This window comes from Coffea arabica, chromosome 2e, assembly GCF_036785885.1.
Source record: "Coffea arabica cultivar ET-39 chromosome 2e, Coffea Arabica ET-39 HiFi, whole genome shotgun sequence".
Taxonomy (NCBI): domain Eukaryota; kingdom Viridiplantae; phylum Streptophyta; class Magnoliopsida; order Gentianales; family Rubiaceae; genus Coffea; species Coffea arabica.
In genome coordinates, this window is record NC_092313.1 from 29,048,203 (window position 1) to 29,073,636 (window position 25,434).

General features: G+C 51.1%; 2 protein-coding genes across 2 annotated transcripts; both read left to right on the forward strand.

Annotated features, from left to right (window-relative positions):
• Nucleotides 1-3,094: 3,094 nt before the first annotated feature.
• On the forward strand, nucleotides 3,095-4,919 carry LOC140036204 (uncharacterized). Its single transcript, XM_072077517.1, has 2 exons — nucleotides 3,095-4,011; nucleotides 4,145-4,919. Exons 1-2 carry the CDS (start codon nucleotides 3,095-3,097, stop codon nucleotides 4,917-4,919), a joined length of 1,692 nt encoding a protein of 563 aa, XP_071933618.1.
• Nucleotides 4,920-6,350: 1,431 nt separating this feature from the next.
• On the forward strand, nucleotides 6,351-7,046 carry LOC140036205 (uncharacterized). Its single transcript, XM_072077518.1, has 2 exons — nucleotides 6,351-6,601; nucleotides 6,683-7,046. The coding sequence occupies exons 1-2, from the start codon at nucleotides 6,351-6,353 to the stop codon at nucleotides 7,044-7,046; spliced, it is 615 nt and encodes a 204-aa protein (XP_071933619.1).
• The last annotated feature ends 18,388 nt before the right edge of the window (nucleotides 7,047-25,434 follow it).

Genomic DNA, 25,434 nt, shown 5'->3' on the forward strand with positions numbered 1-25,434 from the left:
TTGTTAGATTATAATCCTGCTTTCTGCTTCTCGTTTTTTAAATCCCATCTTTCCCCTAGTAGAAAAAATTTATGTGTGAGTTGGTTGTGAGCAAAAATGTTTTGGACATTTCAAAATGACCATAAAACTGAACCTAGTATTGATTTCTCTCTGGTCGAATTGTGGACTAGTCTTTTCGATTAGTTTGACTGTGCAATAGACTTAAAGTATTTGATTGATTTTAAATCAATTGCTTACTCCTTTTGTGGCTGGAAAAGTCCGTGTTTGAAAAAGCCAAAAATTTGGAGGAAGGAATATGGACAAAGGGATTCTTTTCCCACAAAAACAATGGATTTATTAAGAAGAATTCATGATTCGCATGGAACCCTTCGTTGTCTTATACCAGCATGCCTTCTGATTTCTTAAGAAATTCGGTCAAATGTTTCATCCATGAATCATGAGTTAAAAGTCGCCGCTAATATCTTTCAGATTAAGTTTGTTGGTCATTTCCTGGTATGAAATATGACCTGCCGAATTGCTGTGGATACATGCTGCCCTAAGCCTGCAAGATCATAATACTATTATTAATATTAGTATTATGTTTTTTTATTGAAGAAACTCTATTATTAATATAGTAGTAATCCATGCCTAATTCTTGGTTAATAATAGGATAAGGTACTTGTTGGTTTCTTTGCATTCTGCATTTGCGGTCCCACGCATGAGTTTTAAAGTCACTGAAGTATGGGCAAAATCTACGGACTCAGTTACTGTTTTTGGACTTCAGTTACCATTTTGGCCATTTAATCAAGGGTCTGTTTCGATTCAGGTTTTTTACATATAGATTTTCCAAATACAACAGTAACACAATTTAAAAACACTCTAACAACATTCAAAACATAGTCAGTCCAAAAAAAGTGGCTATTCGCTTGTATCATAAACACATTTTTCAATCCATCTTTTTATATTCTCAATCACCTTTTTATTTCACATATATCACATCACAAAAAATACTACCATAATTATTCCAAATAATTATTTAGAATAATACTCTATCCAAACAAAGCCGTACACTTGTCCAAAAAAACAAAGAAAGAAACTTCTAGCTGTCTTTTCAATCTCCTCCAGAACCGCACTTGGAATTTGAGCTGACTGCATAGCATAAGCTAGCAGCGCTCTTTGTTTTTCTTTGATCTATTTTATTGCAATTCATCTTTTATGTATATATATATATATATATATATATATATATATATATATATAAACAACATACCATTATTGTAACTAGTAATAGGTTATGTGCTTCTCATGTGATTGTATCATAAAATGTAAAGTTACTTATGTACTAATTTTTTGAGAAATTTTATTGTTAACATCATAATTTAATATTTAGATTTTTTTCCATCTTTTTTTCAATTTTCTATTGCCACTTTAGGACTTTAATGAAAATTAAAAAACCCTTATAGGGTCAATTCCATACACTATAAGTCAACCTTTGAAATAAAAAAAAAGAGCACAATAGAAAATATAAAAAAAATATATGCATTCCCCAATTGGTATGCAGTGACATATAAAGGATAAAATTAAACATGACCTTAAATATAATGGGCCAAATCGGTCATTTTCAGTGATGCACACTATGTACATGGCTAACTCCATTAGAATTTTTCATTTTCCGTTAGAGGTCCTTTTTTTTTTTTTGTAAAGATAAATGACTAAAATGATCGCAATATCGGATAAGGGACTAAATTAGCCAAAACCTCAAAGATGAGAGACCAAAATGGTCATTTTCCCATATTTTAATTGTTTTGTTAAAATAACCGAGAACAAATGAGAAGACTAAAAGATGGGTGAATTAAAGGTCGTGATCAACATTGAAGTTTGGAAGGTGCGGAAATTGAAATTTCAGAGAAGGATTGCTTGGTGGCAACTGTAGAGGCCCCGTCCTGGGCCTGTACACGTGGCAGCCCAAGGAGGTCCGAGTTGGGCTTGGATCCCGGGCCCAGGAGAACTGTCCCGCGGCCCTCCGCCTCCATGGATCCAAGGGGCTCCCGAGAACAATCCCGCGTAGGTCGGGATTGACCCCCCCTCAGTACGGGATTGAGGCTATTTTGGGCAAGTCCCGAAACGTACGGAGGTCGGACTCCTAAGCAGGTATAAATGGTAACGCACATTGACTGCGCAAGGTACGCTCACTATTGGACAATTACGCCCATCCGTTTTACTTCCCGTGAATCTCACTTACCGGAAAGCTAACTTGACCGTCGGAGTGCCATCGGGGATGATCTCGGGGCCCCTGTTAGTTCACTCTCTTGTTCGTCTTTCAGGCTTAGGACGCGCTCTCCCGATTAGCACGCCGAGCTCATCAGGTCAGCTCGGTCCGGGAAAGTTCCGTGCTTATTCAGTTGGAGCCGTCTGTGGGAACGAGAAGGTACGAGTATTTGTGTTGATGGCGAGAACGCGTTCCAAGCGAACCGTGGAGAACACCGATCCCAGAGCCGGCGAGGGGTCCCGGCGAATGGAGACCGAGGCAGCTCGGGGCGCCGGGGGTTCTGCCCTCTCAGGGGAACGGAGACAGCAGATCTTTCAGTTCGTGACAGAGAACCTTCCCATACTGGAAGACATAATTCGGCAAGCAAATGAGGGGGGTTAAGCCGGGGGTGCGCAAACCTCCAAGGCGAAGGGAAAGGAGAGGGCATCGCCTCCCGTTCCCTCGGAGGATGAGTCACGGGACCAGCCCCCCAAGAGGAAGTGGCCTCGGACCCCCCCCCGGCCGCGAGCCTCGGTGGTCGGGGACAGAGAGAGATATTCTTGCGATCGGGCCGCGGGGGGCCAACCGAGGAATCCCTCCTCGTGGAAGCTAACGCGGAACGAGCCTGAGCGCTCCCCCACCCGATCTATCAAGAGCCGGCCGCGAGACCCTCCCCAGTGGCAGCCTATCCGGGACGAGCTTGAGCAGATCCTGCGGCCGCAGCAGTACGAGGATAACTATACAGTCTCGCCCTTCACCCGAGAGATAGAGGACTACCCGTTACCTCGGAGGTTTAAAATCCCGAACATCGAGCTGTACGACGGCTCGACCGACCCGGAAGACCACCTCTCGGTCTTCCTGACGCATATGCGTCTGCAAACCGCTGCGGATGCACTCCGCTGCAAGACCTTCCCCATGTTTCTGAAGGGGAAGGCCAGGCTCTGGTTCCAGGACCTAACACCGGGGTCCATCCGGAGTTTCGCTGAGTTGGCCAGACAGTTCGCCGCCCAACTCGTCTCCTCGAAGACTTACTCAAAAAACACGGCTCACCTGATGGCGATCAAGCAGAAGCCGGACGAGTCCCTGAAGAATTTCATGACCCGCTTCAACACAGAGAGCTTGCAGATCAGGGACAAGGATGAAAAGGTGGTCATGGCCGCCTTCGTGAACGGACTCAGGGTAGAAGATCTCTTCTACAAGCTCGAAGAGAAGCCCCCCGAGAACCTGGAAGAACTCTTGACCAGGGCGCACGTGGCCGCTAATGCGGAGGAGGCTAGTCGCCTGAAGAGAAAATCAGATCGTGAACTCGGAGATCGGAAAGGACGGGCAAACCCCCCCGAGAATAAGGATGGCCCGGCCAAGAGGAATGTTTTCGACCGGCTCTCGAAAGACAAAGCCCCTGCTCAACCGCCGCTTCCAGAAAAAGGCTACACCCCCCTAACTCGGCCCAGATCCCAGGTTCTGGCCGTCATGGAGGCGAAGGGCCTAGTAGGGCGGCCGCCTAAGATGGGGACACCCCGGAACAAAAGGAATCAAGACCGGTATTGTGCCTTCCACCGTGATGTTGGGCATGATACGGAGGGATGCTGGGCCCTGCGGAAAGAGATCGAAGATCGGATCCAGCGGGGTTTCTTGGGGCGATTCGTGCGGCAAGGTCGATCAGGCCAGGAGTCAGGACGCACCTACCACGGAGACAGGGCCGAGGGCCAGCGTCGCGACCGCCCTGAGCGGCGTTACCTTTCTCGGGGCCATTCCCCGATCAGGACGCCCAGAACTTGGCAGGGGTAATAAACACCATCGCTGGAGACCCCACGGGGGGGACAGCCATGCAGCTCGGAAGAGCAGGCGATCTCCTCCGGAGGGGGATGACTCCTTGAAGTGCCTGCGTATGGACGAAAAAATCACTTTCTGACCAAGGGACGCAGTTCCCCTGGTGTCTGGAAACGACGAGACCATCGTGATAGACATCGTGACCAATAATTATCGGGTGAAAAAAGTGTACGTCGGCCAGGGGACCGCGGTGGACATCCTGTTCTACCGGGTGTTCAAGGAGCTCGGCTTGGAAGACAAACAGCTCACCCCGATTAGGACACCCCTGGTGGGCTTCACCGGACTGCCCATCACTCCGGAGGGGATGATCACCCTGATGGTTACGGTAGGGCAGGCGCCCAAGTGCCGGACCATCCCCGTCAACTTCGTGGTGGTCAAGCAACCATCCCCATATAACGTGTTCTTGGGACGTCCCGCCTTGAACGCCCTCCGGGCTATCCCCTCGTTTCTCCACCTCAGCGTCAAATTCCCCACCCCGGGAGGAATAGCTGAGGTGCATGGAGATCCAGAGGTGGCCCGAGCTTGCTACTTGGCCGTGCTCCGGGGACACGAGAAGGTGGTCGCCCAGACGACCAGCTTGGAACCTTACATCCCGGGGGAGGAGGCCCGGCAGTTGGGCACCCAGGACGAGATCGAAGAGTTCCCCCTGAGAGAGGACAGGCCCGACCAGGTCCTCCGCATCGGGGCATCGTTGCCTTCCGAGGAGAAAGAGGGCCTGAAGGCCCTGCTAAGGGAATACTCCCAGGTCTTCGCATGGACGATTGAGGACATGCCCGGGATTCCAACTGATCTGGCCGTCCACCACCTCAACGTGGATCCCCGCTTCAAGCCAGTGAAGCAGAAGAAGAGAGGAATGAGGTGATCAGAAAGGAGGTTGGCAAGTTGTTGGAATCCAAAATCATCCTAGAGGTGTACTACCCGACCTGGTTAGCCAACCCCGTCCTGGTAAAAAAGGAGGACCAGTCCTGGAGGATGTGCGTGGACTTTACAGATCTCAATAAAGCTTGCCCGAAAGACTGCTTCCCCTTGCCGAGGATTGACAGGTTAGTAGACGCTACTGTTGGTTTTGACGTTTTGTGTTTCCTGGATGCTTTCAAGGGGTACCACCAGATAGATATGGCCGAAGAACACCGGGAGAAGACCTCCTTCATCACCGAGGAAGGGACTTACTTCTACCGGACTATACCATTCGGGCTAAAGAACGCTGGAGCTACCTACCAGCGCCTGGTCAACAAGTTGTTCCAGAATCAAATCGGCAAGAGTATGGAAGTCTACGTGGACGATATGATCGTCAAGAGCCGAACCGGTCAGCAGCTCATTCCCGACTTGAGGGAAATCCTGAACATTCTGTGGGAGAGCCGGATGCGGCTAAATCCAAAGAAATGCACCTTCGGGGTCAAGTCAGGAAAGTTCCTGGGCTTCCTGGTCTCCCGAGAGGGGATCAGGGCCAACCCGGATAAGCTCCAGGCCATCATGGACATGTCCCCTCCGAGGAGCGTCAAGGAGGTCCAACGGCTCACGGGAAGGATGGACACCCTGAACAGATTCCTCTCGCGCTCCGCGGTGAGGGGGCTACCCTTCTTCCTGATCCTGAAAACACCAAAGGATTTTCAATGGATAGAGGAATGCCAGAAAGTCTTCACCGACCTAAAAGCATACCTGGCCGAGCTGCCTGCCCTGACTGCCCCAGAGCAGGGAGAGACCCTGCTCCTATACTTGTCTGCTTGCAACGAGGCCGTGAGCGCGGTCTTGGTGCGGGAGGACATGGGGGCTCAAAGGCCAATATATTACTTTAGCCGAGCTTTACAAGGTTCGGAGACGCGGTACACGCCGGCGAAAAAATTGGTTCTCGCCTTGGTGTACACCGCCCGGAAACTCCGACCTTACTTTCAGGCCCACAGCATTACCGTCCTGACGGATCAGCCCTTACGGCAGATACTCACTAAACCCGAGGTCTCGGGTAGGATGACCAAATGGGCCGTCGAGCTAGCCGAACATGACATCGGTTACCAGTCTCGCATGGCTATTAAAACCCAGGCCCTGGCAGACTTCCTTGCCGAGGGAGCCAGTTTGTCAGTGGCTGAGCCAAGCCCTTCTCCAAGGGGGTGCGGCCGGGAGAGCCGTGGGTGTTGTTCGTGGATGGAGCCTCGAGCAAGGAAGGGAGCGGAGCCGCCCTGCTGCTCACCTCGCCCACCGGGGAAGAGCTGACCTACGTGGTCAGATTCGACTTCCCGGCCTCCAACAATGAGGCGGAATACGAGGCCCTATTGACAGGGCTGCGGATAGCCCCCAGATGGGTATAGCCGCGATCAAGGCCCGGAGCGATTCTCAACTCGTAGTCCACCAAGTTCGGGGGGACTATGAGGCCAAAGAGGACGTCATGAAGCAATACTTGGCCAAGATACGAGAGGCGATAAGTCTGTTTGATGTCTTTGAAATCGAGCGGGTGCCAAGATCGCAGAACAAGCGAGCGGACGCTCTATCAAAGCTGGCGTCCTCCTCGTTTGCCCACCTGAACAAGGAGGTCTTGGTGGAGGTGGTCAAGTAGAAAAGCATCGACCAGACCCAAGTTTTGGCTATAAATAGCCCGGTTACTTGGATGACTCCTCTCGTGGACTTCCTCAGCTCGGGTGCCCTTTCCGAGGACAAAATCGAGGTCCGCCGGCTCCAGCTCCGAGCTGCTAAGTATGCCCACGCTGGGGGGACCCTCTACAGGAGGTCATATTTGTCTCCCTGGCTAAAGTGCGTAGCTCCCGAGGAAGGCGACTATGTCCTCCGAGAAGTGCACGAAGGCCTGTGCGCGGCACACGTAGGGTCCCGAGTGTTGGCCAAAAAATGCCTGCTCCTAGGCTACTACTGGCCCTCGGTGTTTCGAGATGCCGCAGCTCTTGTTCGGAAATGCCGAGCCTGCCAGGTGCACGCCCCGCTGCGCCACCAACCCACTCGGGAGATGGTCCCCATCTACAGTCCTTGGCCCTTTGCCCAGTGAGGGATCGACCTCTTGGGTCCCTTCCCCCGAGCTCCGGGAAGGTACGAACATCTCGTGGTGGCCATCGACTATTTCACGAATTGGATGGAAGCCGAACCCCTGGCCACTATCTCCGGAAGGGCAATTCAGAAGTTCTTCTGGAAAAACATAGTCTGCCGCTTCGGGATCCCGCATGTCTTGATATCCGACAACGGGCGACAGTTTGCTGAAAATCCCTTCAAAAGCTGGTGCGCCGAGCTCGGGATTAACCAGTATTTCACCTCGGTCGGACACCCCCAAACCAACGGTCAGGTGGAGAATGTTAACCGAACCATTCTGCAGGGGCTAAAGATTAGGTTGGAACTAGCCCAATCTAACTGGCTAGACGAACTACCTAGCGTTCTCTGGGCTTACCGCACTACGCCGAGGACGGCCACTCATGAGACCCCATTTTCCCTGACTTATGGGGCGGAGGCGGTGGTACCCGCGGCGATCGGCCTCCCCTCGCCCCGAACACAAAACTTCGTTGCGACAACCAACGAGGAGGAGTTGAAGTGCAACTTGGACGTGCTGGAGGCCAAGCGTGAGGAAGCGGCGATACAAATGGCTAAGTATAAAAGCCAACTCGCCCGCTACCACAACGCGAGGGTAAGGAATACGCAGTACCAGTCTGGAGATCTCGTCCTGAGAAAGAACTCAGTTAGCCGAACTCATAGTTCCAACAAACTCGATCCAAACTAGGAGGGGCCGTACCAAGTCCTGGAAACAAGCCGAGCTGGTTACTGCAAGCTTGCGAAATTAGACGGAATAGAGGTACTCCGCACTTGGCACTTCTCGAATTTGCGGTTGTTCGTAGGATAGGTTGGTCCTGGATATCTTACTGTATTCTTTGGAATTTTAGTACCATTTCATCATTAAATAAATGCTCAGTTTTCACATTTTAAATCCCTTCTCATTATCAATGCCGTTTAACTTTTCACTTCTACACTAGCACACTCAGATAATGCTAAGTGTCCTAGTGGGGGGCCCTAAGAGTGAGAGATCGACGCTCGACCCAGGAGGTTGGCATGATCATCTTTAAAATTTTGAGGGCGTTTCAAGTCTCGACGCTCGACCCAGGAGGTCGGCGTGATTGTCTTCAAAAGAAATCGGCATGGTTATCTTTAAAATGTTGAGACGCTCGACCCAGGAGGTCGGCGGCGAGGGGACAAAATAAAATAAGAAATCAGCGGAAGGTCTTTAAAGTTTGAGAATTGATACTCGACCCAGGAGGTCCGCAGGGCTCAAAGCTTTAAAGTCTGATACTCGGCCCGGGGGGTAGGCAGGATTGTCTTTAAAATTCCGCCGCCCGACCCAGGAGGTCGGCGCAGCTCAAAACCTTAGGGCTCGATGCTCGACCCAAGAGGCTGGCACGCTGCTTCAGTAAGTCAGGTTTGACGTTCGACCCGAGAGGTCGGCGCAACTTGAAGCCTGGAGGTTTGGCGCTCGACCCAGGAGGTCGGTGCATCGCTCCGGTTAATAGAATTCGATTACTAAATCAGCCTGATGGCTTGGTGGTTGGGTGTTCCTGACAACTTAGTTGTTGGCTTAAAGTATGGCGGGTGCTCGACCCAGGAGGTTGGCACGGCTGCCCTTAAAGATGGGTATTCGGCCCAGGGAGGCCACTTCGATTGCTAGAGTTCGCCGCTAACAAGGAATTGAAGGTCAAATCAGATAGTTTCATTCAAATTTCATCTCATATATGCATTCGGACCCTATCTATTACAAAGCCTACCGAGTTATACAAGGAAAGTGAAGTCTAGCTAAACCTCCTTCTCGCTGGCGACTTGCTTGAGGCGGGAGTTGAAGGTACACCTTAAACATGTTGAGAGGCGTATGGAGAAGGCTGTCAAAAAGGATCTGGGGAGATCATGAACTGCGGGGCACTAGGCTGGGGCATGGTCACATCCTTATAAGATGGAAAGGGTTTCTGGAGTGACCACTCCCCTAGGCCACTGGCTCTTTCCCCGAAACCCTGCCAGGACCCCCGTCCTCCTCCAAGGGGACTTCTGCCAGTTCGGACCCCACATCGCTCCTGCCCACAAGGTCCTTCAGGGCATGCCCCTTGCAGTACCCATCAAAGAGCCAGTCCAGCTTCCCCTCGGCTGTAGGGTTGTAGTCCTTGAAGTCAGCCAAGTTGAAATCGGGTGGGTTGAGACCCTTCACCTGATCCAGGTCTCGCGTGGCGCCGACCTGGAGGATGGGCTGGTTGAGGAGGGCCACGTCCTCGGCAAACTGTTCGGAGGAGATGAACTCCCGAACAGCCTTCTTGCGCTCCCGGCTGATGGTGCCGGAGAGCTCAATGGCGTGGTCCTCCCTCAGCTTCTCCACGCCCTTCTTCTCTTGGTCCAGCTCGGACCGGGAGGAGGCGAGTTGGACTCGGGTTTCCTCTAGCTCCTTCTCAGCCTTGCCTTGCTTGGCCTTAAGGGAGTCTACCTCCTTAAGGGCCTTGGCAAGTTTCTGCTCGGTCTCCCGATTCTTCTTTTGCATCTTCTCCAAGTCGGGAGACAGCTCGGAGAAGCGGGTCACCAGGGCAGCACCGGCGGCGTTGGCCTGAAGAAAGGAAGGTAAAGGTTAGCATATTACCAGCCCCATCAAGGGAAAGATCACGGACCCAAGGGACCTGAGCGAGAGAGGGCTTATTTGGGCTTGAGCGGTGTAGTACATGTTCTAGAGTTCGGACGGGCTGGCCAGCTCCATCCACCTCCTGTCCCGTGGAAAGACTGAGCCCATGACCAGCTCGCAAGCCACCTCGGGGAACTGGGCTCGATCATTGATGGAGAGCTCCCAGGACGGGCAGAAGTGACGGGGGTCGTGCATCGTGGGGGCTTGCCCAGGCTTCGTGGGGGCCACATAGCGGAAGTGCCACAAGTTTGGGAGAGCGCTCTCCCGGGCGTGCTCCTTCGCGGAGCCAACCCCCTGGTGGACAGGGCCCCCCGAGGTCAGCAGGAGAGGGCGCTGCGCTGGGGCTTGCGTCGGCTTCTTCCCGGGTTGGGTAGGCTCGTCCTTTCGTCCCCTCTTATGTCCCGTCTCCTTCTTTTTGCCGGCGACCTGTTTGGAGGGGGATTGAGCTTGGGAGGCCTCATTCTAGGGGGCCGAGATGCCCCCAGGAGCGGGAGAGGCCTCAAAGGCCTTCTTGGCAGCCTCTAGCTGAGGGGTGGGGGTAACACCCTCGGTAGACGCGCCCAGCAGTTTGGAGAGCCTCCTCACTGCGGCAAACATCGCCAGGTCAGCAAAAACAGGTCAGTCTAAAAATTATAATGTACATATATGTAAATGCAACGAGCTGCAGGGACAGAGTCGGCGTTACAGGAATCGAGGTTGGTATCGGAGGCCACCACCTCTCCAGATGACCCGGACAGTGTTCCCATCAGCCCGGCCGCAGAGATTTGCGGGGTGGAGAACTTGTTGGCGTAGAGTTTCACTTTGGAGCCCAACAGTTGGCCGAGGGTTTTGGGGTCCAGGTCCTCCGGATAGGGGTCGGAGTCGACCTCCCCGACTTTTCACACGTTCGGGGAAAAGCTTGTGGATTTTACAAAGAGGAAGTCCCCCTTCCAGTTTTTTACAGAAGAGGGGACCCCATAGAATAAATCCTGGGTGCCCTTCCCCCCCCGAACTTGGCTAGCCCCTCGGCGGGAGAAGTAGTACCACCCAGAGAGGGAGAGCTTGAGAATGTAAGAGGCCCGGAAGAGGGAAAGTGAGTAGGGGATGGAGCAGATTTGGCAGTAGATCAGGAATTCAATGATGATCCTGATCGAGTTGGGGTGGACTTGGGTGATCCGGAGCCCCCAGTAGCTCAGGATCTCCGCCAAGGCTGGAGGAATGGGGAGCCGGAGCCCAGCGAGCAGCTGCTCCCCGTAAATGGCTACTAAGCCCGGGGGAGGTCGGCAGGCTCGATCGGCGGGTCCGGCGGCTCGCGGCTCGAAGGCCGGAGGGATGGAGAAAGACACGGCCAGCTCGGCCACCGCCCCGGGTGAGAGGGTGACCTCTTCCTGGTCGGGTGACCGTAGTTGAACTCAGAATCATCTCCCTGCTCGGAAGCAGGGGTCTCCTCGGAGGAGTCCCTGTCCTCCCCAACTCCCCCCCTGGGCTCCGCCCTGGGAGTCATGTGGAGACTTGGGGGAGGGGATGGAAGTGGCTTGCTGTTCAATGAAGGCGTCGAGTTCGACCACCTCCTCCAGGAGTTGGGCAGAAGGGGAATGGGCAGATGGATAGCTTATGATGTCGATGGGCTCAAACAAGTCAGGAATGAGGAAGTTGGGATTAGAAGCAGAGGAAGATGAGAGAGGGGGAGGAGAAGATGAAGATGAAGATGAGGACGAAGACGAGGAGGAAATGAAGATTCTCGGGGCTCTACGGCGGACCGGAATCTAGGATGCGGTGGAAGTGACGCCGGAATGATCCGACATAAAATGCAGAAGGTGGCAAAAGAAGAAAAGGAAATGCGAAAGAGGAGAGGAAAGAACTTACTGATGATCGAAGTGAAAAAAGGATGGAGAAGTCGCCGGAATCTGGGTGCTGGAATTCGGAAGTCTTGTTGCTGGAAATTGAAAATGCACGAAGGGAGGAGAAATGGCAAATAGAGTCTGAGGAAGTTTGCGAATCCCTATTTATAGGGAGCAGAATGGGGGGAAACGGTTGCTTGAATTTGAACCGCCCCATGTGAACGCATTTAAGAGCAGTACAGAGACCGAGGGGACGCGACAACTGAAAGGACGCGGACGCTGCTTCCCCATGACAGCACTGTACCAGAGGTGACCGCGGCAGAGCAGTGCAATGCTGGGCTCCCACGTGGCCTGGGTATAGATTTGATTTGCCTGGAAGCCCTACCTAATCTAGGGGGCTAGTGCAGAGGTCCCGTCCTGGGCCTGTACACGTGGCAGCCCAGGGAGGTCCGAGTTGGGTTTGGACCCCGGGCCCAGGAGAACTATCCCGCGGCCCTCCGCCTCCATGGCTCCAAGGGGCTCCCGAGAACAATCCCACGTAGGTTGGGATTGACCCCCCTCAGTACGGGATTGAGGCTATTCTGGACAAGTCCCGAAACGTACGGAGGTCGGACTACTAAGCAGGTATAAATGGTAACGCACATTGACTGCGCAAGGTACGCTCACTATTGGACAATTACTCCCATCCGTTTTACTTCCCGTGAATTTCACTCACCGGAAAGCTAACTTGACCGTCGGAGTGCCCTCGGGGACGACCTCGGGGCCCCTGTTAGTTCACTCTCTTGTTCGTCTTTCAGGCTTAGGACGCGCTCTCCCGATCAGCACGCCGAGCTCATCAGGTCAGTTCGGTCCGGGGAAGTTCCGTGCTTCTTCAGCAACTTTTTAAGTTTGAATAGCCATTTGATATTTTTACTACATTGTTTTAAATTTGTTTCTTGATTTTTGCATAGGATGAGTGTCATTCTTTTGGGAATGTTATTATAGTCCTCTTGAGCTATCAAGGAAGGTAAGTATAATATTTAAAATTAGAGGGGTGCTTGGTAAAATTATTAAAAAATCTCGGGAGAAGTTTGTTAAATAATCCCTAAAATTTTGTAATTGTTCCCCGTAAAAAATGTACACTGAATTGAGCCAAACAATGCCATATGGCGAATAAAGAAGAGAATTTTATGTTGATACAGCAAATAATTGAGATTGGGAGGCATGGTAGCATATTGTGTTGATACCTAAAGTAAAAATTGGTAAGCAAGTTCACGAGAAATATTTTCATATGCATGGTAGAAAAAAATAATCATGAAAAATAAAAATTCTCTTAATAGAATATAGAACTTCCCGGAAAAAATGAAAATAAATGAAAAGGATATACAACATCAACCTAGCTAACTGGTTTTTTTCCGCAAGCTTTCGGATTAACAAAATCTGTGAAAATGAAAGCAGGTACGGTAGGATAAGGACTAGTTAGGTGCAATTGGTGTACTGCATGTATAATGTGAGCATAAGCTTATAAGAATAGGGTGTATTTTATATATTGATATGATATATAGAATAAAATTTATGAGTACAACAAAATTATATAAATGTATACCACTTAATGTAGATAGTGCAACAATCGGACAATTGTATTAAACCTCCAACTGTACCTCTCCCAAATCCAAATATGTGATTTTACTTCTTTTGTGGCTGGAAATGTCCGTGTTTGAGAAAGCCTAAAATTTGGAAGAAGGACTATGGACAGAGGGATTCTTTTCCCACGCAAACAATTGGTATATTAAGGAGAGTGAGGATGCTCACCTCGGCAATCCTTCATGCCCGAGGTGAACTCACCTCGTCCTTCATCAGAGCTCATCCGCGTCTCGGGCATATCCCCTAAGCTCGGCTAAATCCCTAGTCTACCGGGTAGGTGACCTCGGCACCTCCACCTCAGCTGCACGCTGATGATGTCAGGACACCTGACATCACCCGGGATCAGTGTGCTTTATCTGAAAAGCACTGTTGCACTTAATGGCTACTGCAAAGGACTCCCCGTCACCCTGTCCGGGCGGCTACAGTGTCAGAGTCAGGCCATCTGACAGGGAGCAGAGCCGTAATGGCAGGACATGGGTCCCACCGGCATAAGACCTCCGTCCTGCCTTCCACTCTCACTCTATAAATACCCCACACACTCCCAACAAGTAAGAGACACTGTTCATTCTCATATACTATTATCTTTCTCGTTCTCATACTAACTTAATCGTCGGAGTGATACCAGGGGAGAAGCCCCGCCATCCACTTCGGACACGAGGATACCCCTCACTTCATCTCAGAGAGGTCTGATTTAGGTCGGTCCATCTATCCACCAAAAATCACCTCTTCAATTGGCGCCGTCTGTGGGAAGCGAGATAGCTAAAAAAATGAGATCGACGCGCTCCAGAAGCGGAAGAGTTCCCTCAACTGGGGCTGGGCAGACCTCGGGAGCCCAGCAAGAGCACATCTCTGAAGAGCCAGGGTCCCAAAGGACCCAACCCCATAATGAGGGCGCCATCGCCAAGATGGCCGAGTTCGTATCAGACAACCCTAACATTTTTGAGGAGCTAGGAAGGTACCTCAAAAGACAGGGGAAAGAAAAGGCCGAGCCTTCCAAGAGAAGGCCGACGAAGTCTCCTGAAGTGCCCTCAGGAGAAGACTCCGACGAGGGGCGCCTCTCTCGGAGTACCTCCAGGCGCGCCTCCTCCAAGGCGACCTCTAAGATTGCCTCCATCTCCCGGGCATTTTCCCGAGGACTGCTAGGGAAACGCGCCGAGGATCCACCTCGGCGCCCCGGGGGCCTAGCTACTGACTACATGAGGGCTCCGCCCTTCACTGATGACATCAATGGGGAGATGGTGCCCCCAAACTTTAAGCTTCCAAATTTGCACACCTATGACGGCCGAGGTGACCCCGAGGATCACCTCCGCGCCTTCATCTCCGCATTCCGACTCTACTGCGTCCCCGACGCCGTGATCTGTCGGGCTTTCCCCATCTTCCTACACGGGATCGCCCGGAAGTGGTTCTGGATTTTAGAACCAGGGAGCATTTCCTCCCTGGATGAGCTGATAGACCGGTTCATCCACCGCTTCGTGTCGTCTCGACCAATAACAAAGACTTCAGCTTACCTCTTGAACCTGCAACAGGGTCAGGGCGAGCCATTTCGCTCATACGCCCAAAGGTTCAACGAGGAGAATGTACAGATACCTGACCAGAACGAGCAGGTAACTATCGCTGCCTTCACCAACGGGTTAGTGGCAGGGATCTTCAACACAGAAATCCATCGGCAGTACCCCCGTACACTACGGGAGCTCTGGGAAAGAGTGGACCAGGGAATCCGAAGTGAAGATGTAAATCGCATGAAGCGAGAAGCCCAAGCATCTCGTACGGGGCAAGATCCCCGGAGGAGGAAAGACACTGGCCGAGGTGAACCAGGCTCAAGTGGCACTTCAAACCAACCCCGAGACCGCCGAAGTGTCTTCGACCGGATCGTGAAAGGCAGATCGTCCACCTCGGACGCCGAGCTGACGCCCCTCAATTCGAGCCGGACCCACGTCCTGGTTGTGATGAGGCAGAATCACCTCGGCCGCAACCCTCCCGAAATTCCGGGGAGGAGAGATAAGAGGAACTCGAACCTCTACTGTGCCTACCACCGTGATGTAGGGCACGAGACTGAAGACTGCAATGACCTGAAGTGGGAAATCGAAAATTTGATCCGGCAAGGATACCTGAAGCAATTCGTCCGCAAGGATGGAGGCTTCAACCGAAGCGTCTCCCACCGGGAGAACCGGGGCCCCCGCCGCGACGACCGACGGGACACGAACATGCATTGCCGAGGTCCCGAAGACCGTAGGGAGGACAAGCAGCCCCCACGCGATGGCTCACCGGGCTACGGCCCCAACATCGCCGGGGTAATCAACACCATCGCGGGAGGACCAACGGGAGGAGACAGCCAGAACTCCCGGAAGCGGACCTACCGCCAGGCCGAGATGGAGGTGGCCGAGCCGAGCTCTCGGCTGTCCGAGGTCATCACCTACGGTCCCGCTGACCCCGTTCCTGCGGCCTCCAGCAATCACGAGGCTCTTGTGATTGAAGTCCTCACCAACAACTACGTAGTCAAAAAGGTCTACGTAGACCCCGGAAGCTCGGTAGACGTCCTGTACTACCGAACTTTCGAAAGTTTGAAGCTGACCAGGGAGCAACTCACTCCTGTCAGAACTCCTCTCGTGGGATTCGGGGGACACGTCGTCCACCCGGAGGGCATGTTGACCCTGATGGTAACAATCGGGCGTCATCCACGCTGCCGAACTGTGCCTGTCAGTTTTGCGGTGGTCAAAGCAGACTCCCCCTACAATATGCTGATAGGCCGGCCCACGCTCAATGCCTTGAGAGCCGTATACTCCACCTACCACCTGAGCTTTAAATTCCCAACATCTGCGGGGGTGGCCGAGGTGAGCAGCGATGTGGGCGCCGCCCGGGAGTGCTACCTCGCCACCATTCAAGCACCAGTCACCCCCCGGCCCTCACCGAGGTCAGAAGAAAAGAGGCCAGCGGTCCTCTCCATAGACTGTATCGACCCTCAGAAGGCAGAAGAGCCCAACAGGCTGGAGCCCGGGGATGAGGTGGAACTGGTGGTCGTGGATGAAGCGAAACCTGACCAAGTGGTCCAGGTAGGGGCGGGACTCCCCCCACCCCTGAAAGAAGAAATGATCTCCCTGATCAAATACCACCGAGACGTCTTCGCGTGGTCCGCGGATGAAGTGGTCGGAGTGCCACCCGAGCTCATGACTCACCAACTCAACGTTGACCCGCAGGCCCGACCTGTGCGACAGAAACGAAAGCACTTCGGCCCCGAACGTAGCCAAGCCATATCGGATGAGGTCGACAAGCTCTTGCCGGCCAAGATGATCCACGAGGTCCAATATCCCACCTGGCTGTCCAATCCAGTCATGGTAAAAAAGGACACCGGAGGATGGAGAATGTGTGTCGACTTCACCGACCTCAACAAGGCCTGCCCCAAAGATTGCTATCCTCTGCCAAGGATAGACGCCCTCGTCGACGCGGCGATGGGGTATGAAATCCTCTGCTTCCTAGATGCCTTCAAAGGGTATCATCAAATAGGAATGAGTGAGGAGGACCAAGAGAAAACGGCGTTCTACACCGACCGAGGTACTTATTGTTACACTACCATGCCCTTCGGGCTAAAGAACGCCGGGGCGACCTACCAAAAGCTGATCAACCGACTCTTCCAGAATCAGATCGGCCGCAATGTGGAGGCCTATGTGGATGACATCCTCGTTAAAAGCCTCGCCACTTCATCCTTTCTGTCAGACGTGTGGGAAGTCTTTGGTGTCCTGCGAGACTCGAGGATGAAGCTGAATCCCAAGAAATGCGTCTTCGGCGTCACCTCGGGAAAATTCTTGGGGTATCTGGTTTCCCACCGGGGAATCGAGGCCAACCCCGACAAGGTGAAAACCATTCAGGACATGTCCCCACCTCGGAACATCCGAGAAGTCCAACGGCTAAATGGACGCCTGGCCGCGCTGAATCGCTTCCTGTCCCAATCAGCTGAGAAAGCTCTGCCCTTCTTTAAGGTGCTCAAGAAGGCTGATCAGTTTGCCTGGACGGAAGAGTGCCAGGCTACTTTCGACAAACTGAAGCAATACCTCCATCACCTACCCACTCTCGCTTCACCTCGGCCCGAGGAGAAGCTCTACCTCTACCTCTCCGCAGCCGAAGAGGCCGTCAGCGCTGTTCTTATCCGGGATGAGGGCACCCAAGTGCCAGTCTACTATGTCAGCCGAGCTCTCCGCGGACCGGAGACTCGATACACTCAGGTGGAAAAACTGGTGCTGGGGCTAGTCCACGCCGCTCGGCGGCTGAAGCCCTATTTCTTGGCTCATCCCATATCCGTCAGGACCGACCAGCCTCTCCGACAGATACTGGTTCGACCCGAGGCCTCCGGGCGCCTCACTAAATGGGCCGTCGAGTTAGGGGAGTACGACCTGTCTTATGAGCCGCGCACCGCCATAAAAGCTCAAGCCTTAGCCGACTTCTTGGCCAAGCTCACCTTCACGGAAGGTCCGGAGTCCACCTCCGCCTTTGCCGAGGTGTCCACCCCATCCCTGTGGACATTGTATGTGGATGGATCCTCTAATGGGGACGGCAGCGGAGCTGGACTGCTCCTGGAAGGACCTCAGGGAGAAGTGTGCTTTTACGCCCTCCGCTTTGGCTTCCCAGCCACCAATAATGAAGCCGAGTACGAGGCCTTAATTGCTGGACTCCAGCTGGCTCGCAGGCTCGGCGCCCAGCAAATCCACGTCCGCAGTGACTCCCAACTTGTTGTACGCCAAGTTCTTGGTGAATACGAGGCTAAGGATGAGACCATGCAACGGTACCTCTCCAAAGTTCACCAACTCACCGCGTACTTCGAGTCCTTCGAAATCCAAAGAATACCTCGGTCCCAGAATAAGCGAGCCGATGCCTTATCCCGGCTGGCTTCTACGTCATTCTCTGACCTCAACAAAACTGTCTTAGTGGAAGTCCTGAGTGAACCAGGATACGTGGAAGAGGTGGCCTGCCCCGTGCACTCTGAAGAAACCTGGATGACCCCGTTCATCCTTTTCTTGAGTCACGGAGCCCTTCCAGAAGACCGAGCCGAGGCGAGAAAAATACAACGCAAGGCGGCTCGGTACGCTCTCCGCGATGGAGAGCTGTACAAACGCTCATACCTCGGCCCCTGGCTGAGATGTGTCACTCCCGAGACGGGATGCCACGTCCTCCACGAGATCCATGAGGGCTTGTGCGGAGCTCACGTCGGCCACAGAATGCTAGCCAAGAAGGCTTTGCTTCTTGGATATTTCTGGCCTTCAGTTCGGCAAGACGCCCAGGACCTCGTTCTCGGCTGCCCTTCTTGCCAGGTCCACGCACCCGAACATCACCAGCCCGCAAACTTCATGGTTCCCATCACTTCACCCTGGCCATTCGAGCAATGGGGGACAGACCTCATAGGTCCTTTCCCCAGAGCCGTCGGGGGTCTTACCTTCCTGGTAAGCGCGGTGGATTACTTCACCAAATGGGTTGAAGCCGAGCCTCTGAGGACCATCACCGGGCTGGCAATACAAAAATTCTTTTGGAAATGCATCGTCTGCCGCTTCGGCATACCTCAGGTGATCATCTCGGATAATGGGAGGCAATTTGCCGAGAACCCCTTTAAAACTTGGTGCACAAACCTTGGCATCAAACAACATTTCACTTCGGTAGGCCATCCCCAGGCCAACGGCCAAGCAGAAAACTTCAACCGAACTCTCTTGCACGGCCTCAAGACCCGACTACACCAAGCTGGAACATCCTGGGTCGAAGAACTCCCCAGTGTCCTGTGGTCTTATCGGACCACGCCAAGGTCAGCCACGCAAGAGACCCCATTCTCCTTAACCTACGGAGCCGAGGCTGTTATCCCTGCCGAGATCCTTACCCCTAACCCTCGACTGGCAGCCTATGCCGCCGAGGTGAACGACGAAGAGAGACAGCTGGATCTCGACCTCGTCGATGAACGAAGGGACCTCGCCTCAGCCCTGATAGCCTCCTACAAGAACACGCTGGCACATTATTACAATGCCCGTGTCAGACACCGTAGATTCCAGCCTGGAGACTTGGTTCTGAGAAAAAACTCAGTCAGCCGAGCTGAACCGCAAGGAAAACTATGCCCAAAGTGGGAAGGCCCTTACCGAGTTGTGGAGTCTGACTTTAAGGGATATTGTAAACTGAGCTACCGAGATGGCTCACTAGTGCCGAGGTCTTGGCACTCCGAGAACCTCAAAATGTATTATGCTTGAATTTTTAATCAAGTTATGACTTCGGATCTTATGTTATTTTTCAACATCGGTTCTACGTTGTTAAAAAATAAAGGGGGACAAGCAAGGGACGAAGTCAAAGCAAGAAATTAAAGAGCCGAGATGAGAAAATGGGCATTTCATTTAATGAAAGGAGAATGCATAAGAATACAAGACCAAGGTCAGGAGTGCTACTAAGCGTCTCCCACCTCAGGATCCTACTGAAATATCTACGAGCCTAAACCCCAGTCTCGGCTCCCTCCCCCGTCTCGGCCCCCTCTTGGCCAGTGGCCTCCCCGTCTTCTTCCCCGCCGGGGTGAACAGCTTCTCCTCCTCGCTCCTCGGCAGCCCCCTCGCCGATGTCATCCCCAGCCTCTTCTCCTCCTTCCTCCTCGAACGCTTCGTCGAGTTCAGATAGCCATTTGTTGAACTCGTCTTGGACCTCGGCCAGGTTCCTCCCGGCTCGGATGCCTTCGGCCATTCGATCGCACAGCTCCGTGGAGTCCTCGTTATAGTGAGCACTGTTCCTCAAGGACTCCAAAGCCTCGGAGGGCAGATGAGCTGCGGCCTGGTCTATGGCCGAAGTGAAGCCCAGCATGAAGGATGGCCTTGTCAGCTGGCCGAGATCCCCAATGAAGGTCTCGGACCTCCGGAAATCCTCGACGGCCGAGGTCCTCGCGCTATCAAGGGATTGTTCGTGATTCTTCTTCGCCTCCTCGGCCCTCTTCTGCTCTTCCTCAAGAGCGGACCTCAGACTGTTGGTTGTGATCTCGGCCTCCTCCCCTTTAGCCTCGGCCTCCTTGAGCTGTCTCTGAAGCTCGGACTTCTCAGATTCAGACACCACCAGCTTCTTCTTCAACTTGGCAACCTGATCTTGCAGCTTGCCGGTGTCCTGCTCCTCGAGCAACTCGCAGTACCGATGTGCCATCTCGGCCATAAAGGCTGTGTTGGAGGCCGTGGTCACCATAACGCTTTGGAGCATCTCGGCCGGGGTCAGCTTCCTTGTGAAGTCCAAGTCTCTTGGCAGAGTGGACTGCATCACCAGGTCTTGGGCGACCCGAGGATTCGAGCATCGGTCGTTGACCTTGAGCGACCAATCCGGACACCACTGCCCGCCGGAGTGAGACTTATCCTTCCCAGAAAACACTGGGGGGCTGTGGTACCGGTTCCAGAGCGAAGTCGCCGTCACCGCGTTGACCGGAGCTTTCAGCTGTTTGCCTCGGCCATGTTGAGGTGGAAGTGCCGTGGTCACCCCTAGTGGCACCCCTTCTGGTACCGAAGTGGACCCTGTGGCAGCAGCAGCCGAACTGCTCTGAGCTGCCGTGGTGGGGGTGGTCTCCTTTGCCGACGTCCTGGGAGGCTGCCCTTGCGTTTTCTTCTTGGGCGGGGGCGCCGATGTCTCGCCCGAACTCTTCCTCTTCGACCTCTTCGCCACTTCGGCACCTAAGCTCGACGTGATGATGTCGGACAATTTGGTCACTGCACAAAGAGCAAATATTATCATGTGCCTTAGCCGAAGTGAAATCAAAGCTATGAAAGAAAATTACAAGGTATCTTAAGTTTAGTGGAGGTGAAGGGAGTCTTGTCAGGAGGGATCAAAGCTCGGCTAATTCCCCCGTCAACCAGCACGGCTTCGGGGTAGTGCAGACTGTATATCCGAAGTCCCGACCCCATCAGCTTCTGGAAGTCCTCCTCCTTGGCATCCCCAGCAGAGGGATCGGCCTTCGCTTTGATTGGCCTCCACCAAAAGCCCCTGGGGAAGTCCACTTCGGACACAAAGAAGTAGTCGCGCTTCCAATTCTTGATTGAACTGGGAGCGCCGACCACCAACTTTGGAATGGCATTGTTCCGATTGCCAACATAAAACCATCCCTTGTCTGTCCCGTGCGCCTTGAGGGTATAGCATCGGCAGAAGAGGTCGACAGAGGGAATCACCTCCTGATGTCGGCACAGCATCTCGAACCCCATAATGATGCGGATCGCATTCGGGGTGAGCTGGGTAATCCTCACGCCGAAGTGACGGAGCAGGTCCCTGAAGAACCTCGACGTAGGCATCCTTAGCCCGGCCTCCAACTGTTGGACATAGATGGCCACCATGCCAATAGGGGGCTTCTCGGCTGAGTCATCTGCCCCGGGCGGTATAATCTCGTACCCCGACCGGAAGGGGTACTTGTTTATCACCCTCACGGCCCTATCTCTTCCGATGCGACTTCTAAACTTCGGCATCTTGCCGAAGTCGATGTTGGCTGTGTCCTTGGGAGCGACAGGCTCCAGTGCGTCCTCATCGTGTGGTATCTCGACACCGAGCTCCTCGTTATAGTCCACCTCGGAACCGCCCTCGCTCATCTCGGACGACTCTAACTCCGAGGCTGCCTCGCTGGTTCCCGCCTCGGTTGATCCCTCCTCAGAACTCGGGGTCGACCCTTCCGAGCTGGACGTCGTCGCTTCTTCCCCAGGATCCGGCCTCACCTCGGTCTGGTAGCTCGGAGTCACGGTCTCTTTATGGGTCTTAGCCGTTCTGGCCATGGGTGAAAGACGAGATAAGAAAGAAGAGGGATACTTACTATTGCCTACGGAATTGGACGAAGTTGATGGCCTCGGCTCTGATCTCGGCTCTGATCTCGGCTACTAGACTGATCTCGGCTACGCTCGTGAACTTTGCAGGTCTCAGATGAAAATGAAAGGTGTGAGAAGTGCGGTGAGGGGGACCCCCACTATTTATAGGGGTTTGGGGGGAATCCGAAGAGGCGGCAAGAATGCGAAAGGACGGCCACGTTCGAATTCAAAACGCCGTACCTCCCTCTCTCCTCATTAAGGCCCCGTCCTTTCAGCTGACACCCTCTGCACGAAACGTCCCACTGCTTCACGACGCGACGGTTACCAGTGACCACGTCCTATCAACTGACACGCCCACGTGTCACGTCCCCGCATCCTCCGGAGCAGTTTCGGGACTCCGGCTCTCTACGACTTCGGCACAAGGAAGCCTCGGAACCTCCCTAGCCCGGAGCTCCCGAGGCTTGGGGGGCTTATTAAGGATGCTCACCTCGGCAATCCTTCATGCCCGAGGTGAACTCACCTCGTCCTTCATCAGAGCTCATCCGCGTCTCGGGCATATCCCCTAAGCTCGGCTAAATCCCTAGTCTACCGGGTAGGTGACCTCGGCACCTCCACCTCAGCTGCACGCTGATGATGTCAGGACACCTGACATCACCCGGGATCAGTGTGCTTTATCTGAAAAGCACTGTTGCACTTAATGGCTACTGCAAAGGACTCCCCGTCACCCTGTCCGGGCGGCTACAGTGTCAGAGTCAGGCCATCTGACAGGGAGCAGAGCCGTAATGGCAGGACATGGGTCCCACCGGCATAAGACCTCCGTCCTGCCTTCCACTCTCACTCTATAAATACCCCACACACTCCCAACAAGTAAGAGACACTGTTCATTCTCATATACTATTATCTTTCTCGTTCTCATACTAACTTAATCGTCGGAGTGATACCAGGGGAGAAGCCCCGCCATCCACTTCGGACACGAGGATACCCCTCACTTCATCTCAGAGAGGTCTGATTTAGGTCGGTCCATCTATCCACCAAAAATCACCTCTTCAGAGAGAATTAATGACTCGCATGGAATATTGGAACCCTTGGGTGTCTCATATCGGCGTGCCTTCTGGTTTCTTAAGAAACTCGGTCAACTGTTTCATGTACGAATCATGAGTTAAGGTCACCGCTAATCCCTTTTACATTAAGTTTGTTGGTCATTTTTTGGTATGAAACGTGACACGCTGAATTGCCGTGGTTGATCCTTACGGATTGCACAAGGAACCATACATGCTGCCCTAGGCTTGCGAGTTCAAGCTTGTAGATCATAATACTATTGTTAATATAGTAGTAATCCAAGCCTAGTTCTTGGTTAATGGGGTAAGGAATTTGTTGGTTTCTCTACATTTTGCGTTTGCAGTCCCATGCATAAGTTTAAAGTTCGTGTGGTCACACAATAAAGCATCATTCGAATTTATTCTAAGCAATAACTCTTTTTTTTATTTTTTGTTAGTCATCAACTCCTAGTTCTCCTTCTATTTTAACCTACACTGATTGAGAGAGCCCGACTAAGGTCAGGAAAGGATAGAGGATTACAGCGAGGAAAAAAGGAGAGGAAATATGCTGCTGTTTTTGAACTTCAGTTAATGTTTTAGCCATTTAATAAAGTTTTTGCTAAATAACTCTTACCTTTTTACCATATCAAGTGGATAGGTTCTCAAAAAACAAATGCAGAAAGAAGAACAGGGTTTTAAAATTGTTTTCGATTTTTTTGGCAAGCCAAAAACTTATGTTTCTCTTCTTTCTTGTGAGACTTAAGGATTGTAATGTCTTGGATTAGAGTTTATCTCTAATCTGCTTTGCTTCCGCAATTAAAGAGTACGTTACAGATTGGTCACTATTAATGACCAATTGCACTACAAGTTTTTAAAGCAGGTTATCCCTACCCTTTTCTCTTGAATTAAACAAGTGTTCTTTAGTTGCATGTTTATTCATGCATGGCATACTAGAAATTATTGGAACAAAAGAGCTTGTTTGGATTGTAATTGTTCAAGAGTTTATAGGGAAAAATTACCGTAGAACTTTTAAAAATGTGATATATATGAAATAAAAAATTATTAATAAATTTATAAAAGCAATATTCACGAAAAATATTAAATATAGGGCATTAATTGCATTGCATTAGCATTGTATGAATGGTCTTATTGAATCCATGATTGTTGATTCAATGTATCGAGGGATAACTTTAAGGTTTCGGGCCTCTTTATGTGCTGAAATTTGACACGTACTCAGTTGCGATGCTTTAGAAGTTCGTGATCAAATTTATAGTGTAATTCTATTTTGCCCTCTTAGTCTCTTAAGGACAACATAAAAAAGAGCTTATGGAAGTTGTCTTGTATCAGATAAATAATTCTTAAATTATAATAAACGGTATCAACAAAGTAAATTTTATTATATTATAGAATTATTTAATAAAAACCCTGAGGAATTTATTTTTTGAGGTTCTATGTTGGTTTTTAAGTTGGATCCTTTAAAGTTGAAACCCTTAGTTGATATATGAATCTTCGGTGCAACAATGGGGACCGCCTTCTTTGTTCACGTATTCGTGAATAATATGTTGCATGTTTCAATTTGTCCATGACTTTAATGGCACAAATGAGTTCTTTTAAGCAAATTGGACCAAAGGTTTGGCATTTATTTTGCACATAAAAGATTCAGTTTATAAATGCCTTACTTGGATTTTATATCTATTGACTTAAATGGTTTTGTCTGATTTGAATAATTCAATTGATTATTATAATTAGTACCACTAAAGTGGTTATTGTTCTAATTCATAAAATTGTTCTATAAAAATTCTGAGGTGTTTGTCTTCTCAAATTATTATCATACTTACCTGCCGAAAAGGATTATATTATTTTAAAAAGGTCAAACGATCACCATGGTACTTTTATGGTCACTAGTAATTATATTTCATGCGTTTTGCACGTGAATATAACAATTCAAATATAACATCTTTGACATGCTAAAATTCGTTGTGAAATTTTGATTATCTACCTCATAATACAAATTTTTGTATGTTTTTCAATTTTTTAACCAACTATGGCTATAAAGATTATTCAAATTTAAACTCTTCGATCTAAAGATTTATTTGAGCATTTTTTATTAATTTTGAATTGAACTTTGATAACAATTGTCAATACTATCATATTTTACCAAAAGTGTTGTGATTACCATAAATTATAAGATTACACTTTTCTAGATAGTACAAAATATTGTTGTTAAAAAAGGAAATATATATGCACACGTCAAGTGGAGGAGAAGCAAATCTAATCTGTAAGTGTTAGTAAAGTAAATATTTCATAAGTATGCATTTTGAGTGATTTAAGTGTGTTCTATTATTTAGTTTTGGTATGTTTTAATTATTTTTATAACTAATTAGTTAGGTCTTAAGTGAAGTTGACATTTTGTGGTTCAAAATGTGAAAAATTGCATATCTATGGATTAAAGTGATGAAAATTTCATATTTTTATAGGTTTCAATGATTCAATCATC

Bases quoted from the DNA above. Each gene is read 5' to 3' on its own strand.
- LOC140036204 (XM_072077517.1), top strand. From the start codon at position 3,095: ATGCGTCTGCAAACCGCTGCGGATGCACTCCGCTGCAAGACCTTCCCC. The intron at 4,012-4,144 runs GTAATAAACACC...TTTCTGACCAAG, and splicing joins ACGCCCAGAACTTGGCAGGG to GGACGCAGTTCCCCTGGTGT.
- LOC140036205 (XM_072077518.1), top strand. From the start codon at position 6,351: ATGGGTATAGCCGCGATCAAGGCCCGGAGCGATTCTCAACTCGTAGTC. The intron at 6,602-6,682 runs GTAGAAAAGCAT...GGACTTCCTCAG, and splicing joins GTCTTGGTGGAGGTGGTCAA to CTCGGGTGCCCTTTCCGAGG.